The sequence below is a fragment of the Rhinopithecus bieti genome, unplaced genomic scaffold (assembly GCF_001698545.2).
Source record: "Rhinopithecus bieti isolate Rb0 unplaced genomic scaffold, ASM169854v2 scaffold_13857, whole genome shotgun sequence".
Lineage (NCBI taxonomy): Eukaryota > Metazoa > Chordata > Mammalia > Primates > Cercopithecidae > Rhinopithecus > Rhinopithecus bieti.
The window spans coordinates 743,355-758,456 of NW_016807741.1; the positions used below are offsets into that span (position 1 = coordinate 743,355).

The 15,102-nt window shown below is 42.6% G+C and overlaps 1 protein-coding gene across 1 annotated transcript in view; it reads right to left on the bottom strand.

Moving 5' to 3' along the window:
• MTMR9 (myotubularin related protein 9) overlaps nt 1-10,022 on the bottom strand; it is a 44,030-nt gene extending 34,008 nt beyond the window's left edge. Inside the window, exon 1 of the mRNA XM_017883683.1 lies at nt 8,658-10,022. Coding sequence (XP_017739172.1) covers nt 8,658-8,839 — 182 coding nt within the window. The 5' untranslated portion in view covers nt 8,840-10,022. The remainder of the gene's footprint in view (nt 1-8,657) is intronic.
• Between the last annotated feature and the right edge of the window lie 5,080 nt (nt 10,023-15,102).

Below are 15,102 nucleotides of genomic sequence, written 5' to 3' on the forward strand. Positions count from 1 at the left end.
CCCAAATTCATCTAGTGATACAACCTAATTCCAAACAAAATGACAGCAGACTTTCATATAGAAACTGAAAAGGTGATTCTAAAATTCATATGGTAATGCAATTGTCTTCAAATAGCCAAAACAACTTTGAATAAGAGCAAAGTTTTATGGCTAACACTACGTAATTTCAAGGCTTACTATAAAGCTACAGTAATTAAGACAGTGTGAAAATGACATGATGATAAACGATCAACTGAACAGAAAAAAAAGAGTCCAGAAATAGATCCACTTACACGTGAACAAAGATACAAAGACAATTCAATTGAAGACACGTCAGTCTTTTCAACAAATGGTGCTGGAACAACTGGATAGCTTTTTTTTTTTTTTTTTAAGAATTTGAATCTATAACCATGAACCATATACAAAAACTAACTCAAAATGGGATCTTTTACTTAAATGTAAAACTTAAAGCTAGAAAACTGCTAGAAGAAAACATGAGAGAAAATACTTATGAACTTAGGTGAGGCAACAGTTTCTTAGACAAGACACTAAAATCCCAATCTATAAAAGAACAAACTGACAAACTGGACATGTTCAAAATGTAAAATGTCTGCTCTTTGAAACACAGGGTTCAAGAGCATGAAAAGGTAAGTCACGGGGCCTTTCCATAGGCTGCTGAAGACTTCATTAACAGGCTACACTAAATTTATTGTTCAAATGTTTCTTTCTTCAATAATAAATTAACCTTACTTTACTGTAACTTTTTTACTTTATAAACTTTTAAATCTCTAATGTTCTGTCTCTTTTGAAATAACACTAAGCTGAAAATACAAACACACCATACAGCTGTATAAAAATATTTTCCTTCTTTATATCCTCATTGTATATGATTTTTTCGATTAAAAAATTTTGGGGGGTAAACTTTCTTGTTAAAACCTAAGACACAAACACACACATTAGCCTAGGCCTACACAGTATCAGGATCATCAATGTCACTGTCTTCCATCTCCACATCTTGCCCCACTGGAAGGTCTTCAGGGGAAACATTAATATTATACATGGAGATGTCATCTCCTATGATGATAATGCCTTCTGGACAACTCTTGAAGGACTTGCCTGAAGCTATTTTACAGTTAACATTCTTTTTAGAAGTAGAAGGCGTATACTCTAAAATAACAATAAAAAGTATAGTAAATTCATAAACCAGTAACAAAGTCGTTTATGATCATTTATAAATATTACGTGATGTATGCAATTGTATGTGCTATATTGTTGTGTAACTGGCAGCCCAGGTTTGCTTATATCAGCATCAACACAAACACAACATCACTGGGCAAGAGAAACTTTTCAGGTCCAGTATAATCTTATGGGACTACCATCATATATACAATAAATCACATGACTGTGTATGTACATACAAACATAGACTCTCAAAAGTCAATACGAAAGCAAATAATCCATTACAAATGGGCAAAACATATGGATGGTCACTTCGCCAAAAAAAAAGACATATGGATGGCAAATAAGCATATGAAAAGATGCTCTACACCACTAGTCAAAGGGAAATGCAAATTTAAGCCACAATAAGATAACACTTAACATCTACTGGAATTGCTAAAATTTAAAAGACAGACCATAGCAAGTGCTGACAAGAATGTGAAGGAACTAGAACTCTCACACACTGCTCATAGGAATGTAAAACTGTAGGTACAAGCACTTTGGAAAACAGTTGGGGCAGCTTCTTAAAAAATAAAACACATACCTACAACTGATCCAGCCATTCCACTGGCAAGTAAATGGCTTGCCACCCAAGAGAAAAGAAACCACATGTTCATACAAAGACTTGCATAAGAATATTAATAACAACTTTATTTAATAGCCTCAAACTGGAAATAACCCACATTTCCAGCACCAGGTGAATAAATGAACTATGGAATACTACACACTGGATGCTTAGTACTCAGCAATAAAAAGAATGAACTATTGATATATACACCACGGACAAATCTCAAAAGAGAGTACTGCATGATTTATGATGTATTGACATAAATTTCTAGATAATGCAAACTCATCTGTGACTACTTGGAAAAGAAAAGAAGGATTACAAAAGGGCACCAGAAAACTTTTGGGGGTGATACATTCGTTATCTTGAACTTATGGTGACAGTTTCAGGCTGTGTACATACATCAAAACACACCAAAGTTTACACTTCAAATATATACAGTGTGTTATATGTCGACTGTACCTCAATAAAGCTGTTTTAAAACTCACTGTCATTCTGCTTCAGCTGGAAGTGAAAGACACACCACAACCAAATTATCAGTAAAAAAAGAAATAAAAAATGTACAAGACATATGGTTATTCTCTTGTAAATTTCCATATCATCTACGCTTGTCATACTAACTCATTTTGTAAGGTGAATTTTGTTTTGTTTGGCAGGTTTTATTTAGTTGTTATAAAGTACAATGAATGACTAGAGGAGTTAAAAATAATTGTTACTTTATGTCAGAACAAATATGCTATAAACTATTAAGGTATTCTCCATTCATTTATTCAATGTTTCTAGTCAGTTACTTACAGAACAGTGGGCCAAGAAAAATGTTTTAAAAGCATAAGAGCTCCACAAAATTCCTATGACTCACATCAATTGTCAGATTCAGTTCTAATTTTCTCCTTATTGTCCCACCCATAGCCTGTACCTACCCCATCATAGCATTTAAAATACTTTATTAAACTTTCTAGTTTATATGTTTATTTCTCATAATGGTTCTTAGCTTTTTCAGGTAGAAGCCATGTTTGATTAAATTCTGCATCCTCAGCTCCTAGTACAGCACCTAGCATACACACCATCTTAAAGCTCCATTAAGAGACTTAAAGGAAGATCTGAATAATGTAATATTGTTCATAGACGTCAATTTGACTCCAATTAATCTATAAATCCAAAACAACTCATTTTTTAAAAATCCTATGAAAATGGCATAAAGTCTGTGGTCTAGTGAATAGTACTGCACCAGTGTGAATGTCCTATTTTGTCCTCATTTTGATTACACTACAGTTATAAAACATGTCACTGTCAGGCCTCTGAGCCCAAGCTAAGCCACCATATCCCCTGTGACCTGCACGTATACATCCAGATGGCCTGAAGTAACTAAAGAATCACAAAAGAAGTGAAAATGCCCTGTTCCTGCCTTAACTGATGACATTCCACCACAAAAGAAGTGAAAATGGCGGGTCCCTGCCTTAACTGATGACATCACCTTGTGAAATTCCCTCTCCTGGCTCATCCTGGCTCAAAAGCTCCCCCACTGAGCACCTTGTGACCCCCGCCCCTGCCCGCCAGAGAACTACCCCTTTGACTGTAATTTTCCACTACCCACCCACATTTTATAAAACAGCCCCAGCCCCCATCTCCCTCGCTGACTCTCTTCAGACTCAGCTCGCCTGCACCCAGGTGAGATAAACAGCCTTGTAGCTCACACAAAGCCTGTTTGGTGGTCTCTTCACAGGGATGCGAGTGAAAGTCACCATTAGGGGAAGCTAAGTGGACGATTCTAAAACCTCTATGTGTAATTTTTGCAACTGCCTGTGCCTCTTCAATTATCATTAAATAGAGACTTTTAAAAATCCCTTGAATATGGAAAGCTTTCCAAAATTGCATGGAAACATAAAGGTCAAAACATAATTGTCAACTTAAAAAAAAAAAAAAGGAAAGCGGGGCAACTAGCACTATCTGCTTTTTGGACACATCACAAAGCCACAGAAGGAAAGAGAGTGTCATGATGACAAAAGAACAGATTCAATAAACCAATGGATTGTGACAGAGAGCTCAGAAATAGACCCGCACATATAGGATAACTTGACATAAACCAGCCAAGGTTGGGTTGTCAGGTGATGGGATAAGAAAACTAGCTTGCTCTATGGAGAAAAATAGGTTCTTATCACAATTGAAACAAAGATAGAATCCAAATGAATTAAAGACCTAAAAATGAACAGTAAAACTATGAAGCTATTATGGAAGAATATGTAGGAGAACATCCTGGTGATTTGGGGACAGGGAAGGAGTTCTTAAGATAAGCCACACACCATAAAGCAAAACATTGGCAAGTTTTACTTTAAAATTAAAGACTTCTGTTCAACAAAGGACACCACAGAAAAAAAAAACAGATGGGTGACACACTAGAAGACATTCGTACTGCCTAAATGAAGAACGAATACCCAGAGTATACAAGGAACCCACGCAAATCAACGTAAGAAAGACAATAAACCCAATGCTTAAAAGTAGACCACAGAAATTAGGCAATTCACAGAAAGGAAAAATAATTTTAAGTATATTGCTCACAAACATATATAAAGATAATTAAACTCACTAATAAGTAATGAAATTCAAATTAAAACAAAGCAATAACTATTTCAGAATCTTCAGACTGGAAAAATCAGAAAGACAATACCAAATGTTGGTAAGAAAGTAGAGAAGAGGTGCCCTCTCCTGCACCATCATGGGAAGGCAATCTTCAATTGTCACTTTGGAAAGCAATTAGTTTGTGAAATGAGATATGCACCTACTTTATGGCTCCATCCCATCCTAGGTGCGGTTCCAGAGGAATTATGGCACAAGACTACATAAGGGGGCATGGATGAGTATGTTTACCAGAGTTGTTTGTGATAGCAGGGAGTTGGAGGTTACCTAAAAGGTCTATTAAGGAAGTTATTTTAGATACTTTGGAATTCTATGCTGCTGTCAGAAGCAGTGAAATGGCTGTACACTCAGCAATATGAAGAGATCCTGAAAGAGCATTGCATCAACATATTAAGCAGCAGAACAAGATCTACAACATAATCCCAGTTAGGCAAATTAAACTCACACATGCATGTGTGCACACACCCATACACAACAGTGCTATCTATTTTATAGTAACAACTAACATGGTTGCCTACAGGGATTGTGGATGAGGCAGGAAACGGGAGTGAAAATTAGAGACGAAGAAAATAAACAACAGAGGAAACCTTTTAAGGAATCAATCATGAAAACGATGAGTCATCAACTAAGTAGGATTAACTCAATTTTCTGAGGTCCATTAAAAAAAAAACAGGTATAACTGTAAAACTTATATACAACCTTGTATGTTGAAAGGATCAAACAAAATGATGTAAGCAGTGTATATGAAAGTTTTCCATAGACTTGTAAAGCATTATTCAAACATAAATTTCTAGGAGGTTAAGTAGTTTGCCCAAAGGCACTTGTCTAGTAAGAGGCAGAACTGAAGGAGTCATCCTTAATGAGTTTCTCTCTTACCTCATTTACAATTCACTAGCAAGGCAAGGCAGCTCCACTTTCAAAAACACATCCCAAATCAGATTCCTTGTGACTACACTACCGCTTTTTTTTTTTTTTTTTCCTGAGACGGAGTCTCACTCTGTCACCCAGATTGCAGTTCAGTGGCACAATCTCGGTTCACTGCAACCGCAGCCTCCCAGGCTCAAGTGATTCTCCTGTCTCAGCCTCCTGAGTAGCTGGGATCACAGGCATGCACCACCATACCCAGTTATTTTATGTATTTTTAGTAGAGATGAGGTTTCACCATACTGGTCAGGCTGGTCTTGAACTCCTGACCTCAGGTGATCTGTCTGCCTCAGCCTCCCAAAATACTGGGATTACAGGTATGAGCCACTGCGCCCAGCCTACCACCATCTTTTATGTGAACTACTCTACCCTCCTAGCTGGGCCTGCTTCCAGTCTTGCCCCTGTACAGTTCACTTTCTGCCAGCAGCCATAATTGTCTTCTGAAATGTCTATCAGCTGCTGCTTCCTAGCTTTTGCCTCTCCAAGGTCTCCCATGAAAACCATTGTGGCCTGCAGGCCCTCCACGGTCTGGCCACTGCTTATCCCTCCAGCCACCATCTCTACCACCGGCTTCCTGTATCCTCTGTTCCCTGCCCTGCAGCCACACTGACCTCTTTGCTCTTCCCTGCACATGCCAAGCATGTTCCCTATCTCAAGTCTTTGCATTCACTGTTCCCTCCGGCTGGAATGCTCTTCCCCCAGATACTCACATTTCTAGCTTCCTCGTTTCATTCCAGTCTCCAGTCAGATGTCACCTGCCTTCTCTGAAATCCTTTCTAAAGAAAATGCCTCCCCGTGCTCTTTATCCTCTCATCTTCCGTTATTTTCCTTCCTGGCACTTATTACCTGACATCATTATACGTATTTATTTCTGGACTTGCTTGATTGTCCATCTCCCCAGCCAGTACCTAAGCAGCTTGTCTTAGTCACCACCGCAGTCGCACAGCTAGACAGCACACATGGAAAACAGGTGGATGTGAAGATTTCTTGAAAGCAGCAATTTAACAAACTCTGATCTGATGCCTCCCCTATGCTCTTTCCACTATACCACGCTGCTTCCCAGGAAAAGGATAAATGTGTGTACAGTTCGTCATTCTCTCCCAACAGATTCAAAGGTCCATGGTTCATCTGCTTCTTCGTCATGCATTACAAAGCCCAGCACCTTGTAAATGCAAGGTAAACAGGAGGAAAGGAATGAGCGAAAAGTAAACACAATAAAAGGTAAATAAGAAAGGAAAGGCAGTTAGTTGATGGTCACGGAGAGACTACTCATTTGTATTCAATGGCATCACTGAACCATTCAGTGGTCAATCCTTCTTTTATTTCCTATGCGTCTATATGCCCAAGCCACAGTTAGAAGTTTCGAAAGAGATAAAAATGAATTCCAGTTGTGGAATTAACAGAAGAATCTGTGAAGGACGTAGCGGTCGAAATGGTTAAACTGAATACTCATAGATGGGTAACAGGCTCACTGCCTGTGAACTCCTGAAAGACAAGAACTGTGATATATTTTATTCATCTTGGTGTCTTAAGTGCCTCACAAAATGTCCAGAACATAAAGGCATTTGGCAAATGTTTAACAAACTTGGGAGAGGCAAGGCATTCCAGCAGAAGGAAAAAGTCAATAAAATACACAGATGACGGAATACAGGACATATACCAGCACCAGTAAATGGTGAGGACCGGCTAGTAAAAAGGTTCATGAAAGGAAATGCAAGAAGGGCTCGTTGAAAGAAATGGCAAGAAATAAAGTGAGAAAGTAGGCTAGGGCTGGGACACAGAATGCCATGAATGACTGTGAGGGGTTTAGATTGTCAATGAGAGACCACTGAAGACTTTTTTTTTTTTTTTTTTTTTTGAGATGGAGTTTAGCTCTTGTTGCAAAGGAAGGAGTGCAGTGGCGTGATCTCGGCTCACTGCAATCAATCTCTGTCTCCAAGGTTCAAGCGATTCTTCCACCTCAGCCTCCTGAGTAGCCGAGTAGCTGGGATTACAGGCGCCTGCCACCACGCCCGGTTAATTTTTTGTATTTTTAGCAGAGACGGGGTTTCATCATATTGGTCAGGCTGGTCTCAAACTCCTGACCTCAGGTGATCCGCCCGCCTTGGCCTCCCAAAGTGCTGGGATTACAGGTGTGAGCCACCACGCCAGGCCCACTGAAGACTTTATGCAGCAAAAGGAAATCAATCTACCACTGCTTCACCCAAACTTCTTGCAATTCTACCATTAGAAATTATTATTTTAGGCTGGGCACGGTGGCTCACGCCTGCAATCCCAGAACTGTGGGAGGGCGAGGCAGGCGGACTGCGAGGTCAGGAGCTCAAGACCAGCCTGGCCAATATGGTGAAACCCCATCTCTACTAAAAAATACAAAAATTAGCCGGGTGTACTGGCAGACACCTGTAATTCCAGCTACTCGGGATTTGCCACTGCACTCCAGCCTGGGCAACATAGTGAGATTCCGTCTCAAAAAAAAAAAAAGAAATTATTATTTTAAGGCATATCCTCTCTAGGAGTCTTCCTAATATCCAAATTATCCTGTGAGGCAAAGGAAAACGTTGTCGTCATTCATTTCCACTTCCGTGTAAACTGGATAATCAGTTTGCCCTCTCCTGGCTAGAGAGAAGCCACTAAGGAGATGGAAATTTTGACTGCAGATGAAAGTATAACTTTCTGACTTCGAGGCACTGCCTTGGAGAGATAAAGTCTGGAGTACAAAAAGGAAAAAGAGGTTAATTGGTCCATGCCTTTCCTTGAGAGCCAACCCTGTTCTTTCAGCAAGCAGAACTGAGTAAAGATGAAGAGAAGACATCAGAACTTCCCTTGGTGAGAATGAAATTGATGACCCAGAAGGTAAGAAACATAATAAACTGAACATATTTCAGAAAATAAAAAATGATTGAGGCATGTAGACCCTCATAACTTTATAATCAGTTGAATTTTCCTCAAAAATGGTAAACATTTACCTAAATCACATCCAATCACAACTTCATGAACCGTGATTGACAATACCGATTCAAGGAATACGATGGGGCAAGAAGAAGAAATTTATAAAGACAATGCCGAAAATCCACCCAAATGGTGTTACGAACCAGATCATCAGGATGATACCAGCCACACGATAACCCTGAGAACTCCATCAGGTTTAATGGAAACCGGATCCTCCAGCTGGACGGGTTTCTGCCAGGTAAATCCTGATTCTAGGCCACAGGGGGCTCATCCTGCCGGCCAGCTGGGCGGCAGGATGCGCGGAAAACGCCAGGAAGTGTTTCCCGGGGCGCCCACAGGGGATCCCCGGCTCCCTGCGGAGCTGGGGTGGGGTGGGGCGGGCACTCACCGCTTGTCGATGGCGTCGATGTTTGAATGAAGGAGCCACAGCTCCTCCGTGTTGTCCTGCCGGGAGGACAGGATCAAGTGGTGGCCCGTCAGACACAGGGTGCCCTCGACAGCCGGGTAGAAAGGCCGGTGCAGCACCACATTGTCCACCCGCGGGGTCTTAATCAGCTCCGCAAACTCCATGCTCGCCCCGCGGCCGGAGCCAGGGAACCGAGCCCGGGAGGTGCGAGGCGGTTATCCCGCCGCAGGGAGAGGAGCGGAAACACCCGGCGCGGGGCTGGCCCCTGGGGCGGGGCGGGCCGGGCGGTGAGGCTGGGCCCGCCCCAGGCTGGGCGGGCGCCGCGAGGCCTCCAGCCGCGGGCACCGGCGGCAGGGAGACAGGCGCTGGGGCTGGGCTAGGCCCAGGCGCCTCTCCCGCACCGCCCGGTCCCCCAGGCCCAGGACTCGGCCACAGAGAATGCCTCTCCACAGGCCCAGGGACCGCCGCTGCCGCTGGGCTCCGGTTCCCGCGTGGGCAGGCGGCGGGCAATAGGACGAAGCCGCTTCAGGACCCGCTTCCACGCCCTGGCCGCTAGGGACTCCTGGCGGAAGTGGCTGCTCGCAACTGGAGTCCACAGCAACTCCGGGCGGAAGCAGCAGGTCTCCAAACTCGGAAGACATGGAAGTCGCAGCCGGAAGTCGGTCCTCTCTGGGTCCTCTGGAAATGCCTCCGGAAACACAGCCAGACCAGAAGATTTGGGTTCCTACGAGAAAAAAAAAAACTTGTCTTTGCCTTTACGCCCTCCCGCTGCCCTTCTTACCTATCTACAAATGTTCCTTATCAGAAGAGGCCCGTTAAGAGGGGACGACGGGAGGAGGTCCCTGTCTTGTCTCGGTCCGCTTGAGTAGTACCCCCTCCAGAAGCTCTTCAGAGCGTAGGGCTGCTGTAAATTGTGACAATTGTTATGCATTAGCCCTATAAGAGATGGCAAGTATGGGATGGAGGCGGTGACTGTGACCTTAGGGAATCCTCCAGGGGTCAGGGAGGGACACGGGGCCACGCCACTGACTCCCCGTGAGTGCCGCGCCACGAAGCGTGACCTGGAGCAAGACAGGAATACCTGTGAGAGGAACCCAAGTAGATGTAGATGCAATGCACAGAAGAGCAAGTCACTTGAGTTGCTGGCGGCCACCCAGTCAATCTGCAGCAGAGCATGGACTTCGATCTGCACCTGTGAAACCCAGTGCATGGGTGCATTGGTCACCACCGCACAGCCTCAGCGTCAGACACCCATGTTACGCCAAAAATGTATTCAAATAATTAATCCTTTGCTTGTTCCTTTCCCACCGCCCACTTGAAACTGACATTTTTATTCAAAAATAGAAAATAAAAGAGAAATATGTTTGAGTGCTGGTCTGCTGTGACTTCACTGACCCTTTAAATCCTCACCATCTAGTACGGAAGCACAGCGAGCTGGAAAAATCTCACAGTATTCACGAAGTAAATTGCCACAACCTCATCAGCTCATCCAACACTTGTCCATGTTTTTGATTTTGCCCTTCTTAACATGTTCCCTTCTTAAAATAAAATACTTTTTAGAACTGTTGTGAGATACGTAAATGCCTACCAACTTTCCTTAGTGTCTTTGTGGCATAGTTACTGTAGACTGGATAATAGTTGCCATTTTTTATATTTTTGCAGTTTAATTGCTTTCGTCCAAATAGATGGAATCACTTCTTTTGTAATATATGAAGTGTTTTAATTCATTTTTATAGCTAGCATTCCTGACAGCATAGGTATCCACACCCTGAAGTTCCCATTCTGTCGCACAAAATAGCAAATAAGTATGTTTTTGTTCCATAATGATCACACACAGCCTCTGTACGCTGAGATCATGCATACGTAGAATCAGCTTGCTTTTACCACAGAGCTTCACTTTACCCCTCTGGCAATTAATCGATTCTGAGTATTTATTAAGAACTTTAAATTTAATGCAAAGATTGTTAAATATCACCAGCTCAGCTCTGGCAAAGGACTGTCGGCTTTGTTTATCTCCATCTTCATCCAGATATACTGCCATCCCAATCCCAGCCCGATCTTGGGCCCTTGAAAAAAATGACCTATCATTCCAACTACCAGGGAGGAACTCCCTTTGAATTAATGAATCTGGACGACTTATAAGACTTCAAAAATATGGAAATGACAAAAGTTAAAATGACAAGATGAGCAGTAAACCCTCTCCAGTCCTATCAGAGCAACCTTTCTGAGGTTCCATTCCCACAGAAAATCACTGGGGACCCAATATCAACATGCACAGAGCTAAAATTCCAGATGCCACTTTGTATTGAAAGAAGCCAAAATTCTGTTCAGGCCCTGGGAACCTTGAAGGCATTAGTGCAGCCACACCCTAGAAATTAACCCTCACACAATCATGTAAGCTATGCAGTTAACCACACTGCATCACTTAGAAAACCTGTATGCTTTTCATGCAAATCATCCCTAGTTAAGGGCATTTTAAAGGATACACAGGCTAAGTACTGTGAAGGTGGGCCCACTAGCTGGGTTCATATTTTCCCTTGGCCACTTTAGCAGGAAACTTAACCACTTGGGAAAGTGAAAACAACCAACTTACCACATGTTCACCATGGAAAACAATTTTTGTCTTGTAAAACAAGGAGCCTTTTCCCTGTGCGGCACCAGTTCCTACTACGTTTACCAGCCAGTTGGACTGGAACCTGTATACTTGGTTTTTAGCCTCCGAATTCAATATAGCTCCCGGCCGGGCACAGTGGCTCACGCCTGTAATCCTAGCACTTTGGGAGGCCGAGGCAGAAGGATCACCTGAGGTCAGGAGTTTGAGACCAGCCTGGCCAACATGGTGAAACCCCGTTTCTACTAAAAATACAAAAAATTAGCTGGGCATGGTGGCGCACACCTGTAATCCCAGCTACTCGGGAGACTGAGACAGAAGAATCGCTTGAACCCTGGAGATGGAGGTTGCAGCGAGTGAAGACTGAGCCACTGCGTTCCAGCCTGAGTGACAGAAGGAGAGTGTCTCAAAATAAATAAATATATATATATGTGTGTATATATGTATTTATTCACTGTCTATATATAGAGAGAGAGAGCGCGCGCGAAAGAGAGAGCACTCTCAACAACCAATCCCTCATTATACCTTTAACTGCAACCGCCAGACACAAATGAGCCATCCAATTCAAACGCCTTTTGGTTGGGCTAGGAATAACAGTGGGAGTAGGAACGGGAGTTAGCGGGCTTGCAACTTCCCTATACTGTTACCAACACTTTCCAAGAATTTTGTGGAAAGCTTGGATGACATTGCCCAAAGTATCGTCACAACACAAACTCAAATAGACTCCTTGGCAGCAGTTGCTTTACAAAATAGAAGGGGAGTGGATCTCCTAACTGCTGGAAAAGGTGTCTTATGTCTCTTTCTAGAGGAAGAATGCTGTTTCTATGTCAACCAATTAGAATTAGTAAGGGATGCCACCCGGAAATTAGCTGACCAGGCTTGTAAGATACGACAACAGCTGTCCAAGTCATGGTCCTCCTGGTCAAAAATGCTAACTAGGGGTTCATGGGTCCTTCCTCTGGTGGGCTCGTTATTAATCATTATACTTGCCTTGGTTTTTTGGACCATGTTTGTTAAATCGGTTAACCGAATTCATTTCCTCTCGCCTAGAGACAATCAAGTTTCAGATGATCATGCAACAAGGTTTCCAGGTCCAGGTGAAGACACCACTCCTGCCCATCAAGAAGTTACCCTGTCTCCACTAGACAGTAGGGTGAGAGTTCCGTGATCTGAAATAGGTAGGGACCACACCCCAAGTCATCATGAAGCAGTTACAGAAGAAAGACCATTGGTTCCTCTGCCTCCCGTAAAGATTTGTGGGGATCATGTCTCCCAGTGGGGAAATGAGGCAGGACAACAGGGTCTGGAGCAGGGAACCTACGGCCATTCTCACTGACTTCCTAGAACAGAATCAGAAGGGAAACCCCACCTCTCCACACCAATGTAACCAAAGGATCAGATGCCACTGCCATCGCACTGCATTGCAAATGAAAAATGGAAAGTGCCTCTGATTGGTCCCCTCCCACAACCAATCAGACTGGTTGCAGGCCAAGTCTTCATGTGTAACTTTGTAACTTCCTTCACTTCAGCCTCTGATTGGTCACCTCCCATGACCAATCAGACTTGTCAAGGGCTACTCCTTCATTTACATAGGGTGTAACCAAGTAACCAATGGGAAACCTCCAGAGGGATTTAAACCCCATGCTGCACGATGGCTCACACCTGTAATCCCAGCACTCTGGGAGGCTGAGGCGGGTGGATCACGAGCTTAGGAGTTCCAGACTAGCCTGGCCAACCAACATGGTGAAACCCCGTCTCTACTAAAAATACAAAAATTAGTCGGGTGTGGCGTGTGCCTGTAATCTCAGCTACTGGGGAGGCTGAGGCAGGAGAATTGCTTGAACCTGGGAGGTGGAGGTTGTCGTGAGCCAAGATTGTGCCACTGCACTCCAGCCTGGGTGACAGAACAAGACTCTGCCAAAAAAAAAAAAAAAAAAAAAAAAAAAAAAAAACCAGAAAATTCTGTAAGCAGCACTCTTGAGCCACTTGCATGAGCTTGCTCCCACTCTGTGGAGTGTACTTTTGTTTCAATAAATCTATGCTTTTGTTGCTTCATTTTTTTGTTGATTTGTGTGTTTTGTCCAATTCTTTGTTCAAAATGCCAAGAACCTGGATGATTTGTAGACAGTACTCTCCACCAGTAACAAAATATTGTTACACCTGAGAGTCCAGTCTAAAACAGGAACCAACAGATTAGGGAAGATGAGGGGGATGATTTATAAAGTTATTTTCTTAAACTGGAATTTCTGACTTTCGTCCTTTATGTGGATAAGTTATAACAATTACCAGTTGTGGCATGAAGAATTTAATTCCAGAGTGAAGAACCAGAGAAGGTTTTATGGAGAAGGTGTCCTTTGAAAACAGGGCCTTGAAGGATGAGGGTCACACTCTGAATGGAATGTGGCCGACAGAGATGTCCAATTTAGTGATATCTGCTAGAGGTGGGGATGCATTTCTCAGTAATTCCATTACCTTTTTCTTTTAGTTTCTTTATGTGGGGGGAGGCACATGAAAAGATCATGGTTTCATTAAGTTAAAAACGTTTACTTTTCTATAACACCATGAACTTTTTTGCCCATGAAAGAAAATTGTCAATATCATGCTGGATTGTTATAACAAAACTATTTAAAAATTACATCTACTTGTGTTGAAGCTCAAAGCATAGAAGGCCCTTGAGGTCTGAGGAAAGCAAAAATTCAGTGTAAAAAATAGAGCATAGAGGTGGGGTTGGGGGATTGAGAGCACAATGTGTTATTTTATTTTATGAACAGTAGATGGCAGTAGAGTTTAACAGTAATGGATAGGCTTCCATTATATTAAAATAATTCAATGAAGCTGTAGTCAAACACATTCTTATCCAAACTGCCTGAACATAAGGATCTTAGAGGATTCTGATGACCCAAAGAAGATGGTGGCATTTATGATGCCCGTAAAAGACTTACTCGACACCTTACAGATGTTATTAATATAATCAGTCTGTGAGATAACAAATGGCATTGATACGTAATCATCTAGATATTATTCTCCCAAATAGTCAACTAGCTCTTAGTGCCTATTTGGTCATCATCGCTGTGGGGAATGGAAACTATAGGTTTGACATGATCATTGCCCTCAAGGAGTAATAGCTAATTTGGGAAGACTAGCACGTGCCACACTAGGGGAGAAAATACAAAAATCACTGTTGAGTTTTGAAGTACAGATTTACGTTCCTGGTTTTGTGTTACCCTTCCAAGCCACGAGTACTTAGTAGAAACTGAGGCCTTTTGAAGGTGGTTTGAATAAAGCAGGCTGACCATGTCCAAAATTAGCAGGAATATCTGAGACGGAGAAGACATGGCCTGTGTGTGTTCCTAGTGAACAGCCATTCTCCGTGTACTTAGTTGTTTTGTACTGACCGTCAGCAGCTGAAACCAACCCAATAACCTCATTCCAGGTCTTTCTTATGTCTTCCCTTCCCTTCATCTCCCCCAAGCAAACCAATCACCAAATGGATGATTCTGTCTTTTCATAGCTCTTGAATTCCTCCACTTCTCCCCATGCCTAAGGCCACTATGTTAGATCAGACTACCATTATTTCTCATCTACTTAACAGGAAAAATATTTTAATTGGTTTTCTTTCTCCCGGTGGGTTCTCCTTCAGCCCATTTTCCATTTGGAAGCTCTTTGGTGCTCTAGATCTTTTTGTTGTTGTCTCCTTCCTTCCTTCCTTCCTTCCTTCCCTCCTTCCTTCCTTCCTTCCTTCCCTCCCTCCTTCCTTCCTTCCTTCCCTCCCTCCTTCCTTCCTTCCTTCCCTCCCTCCTTCCTTCCTTCCTTCCT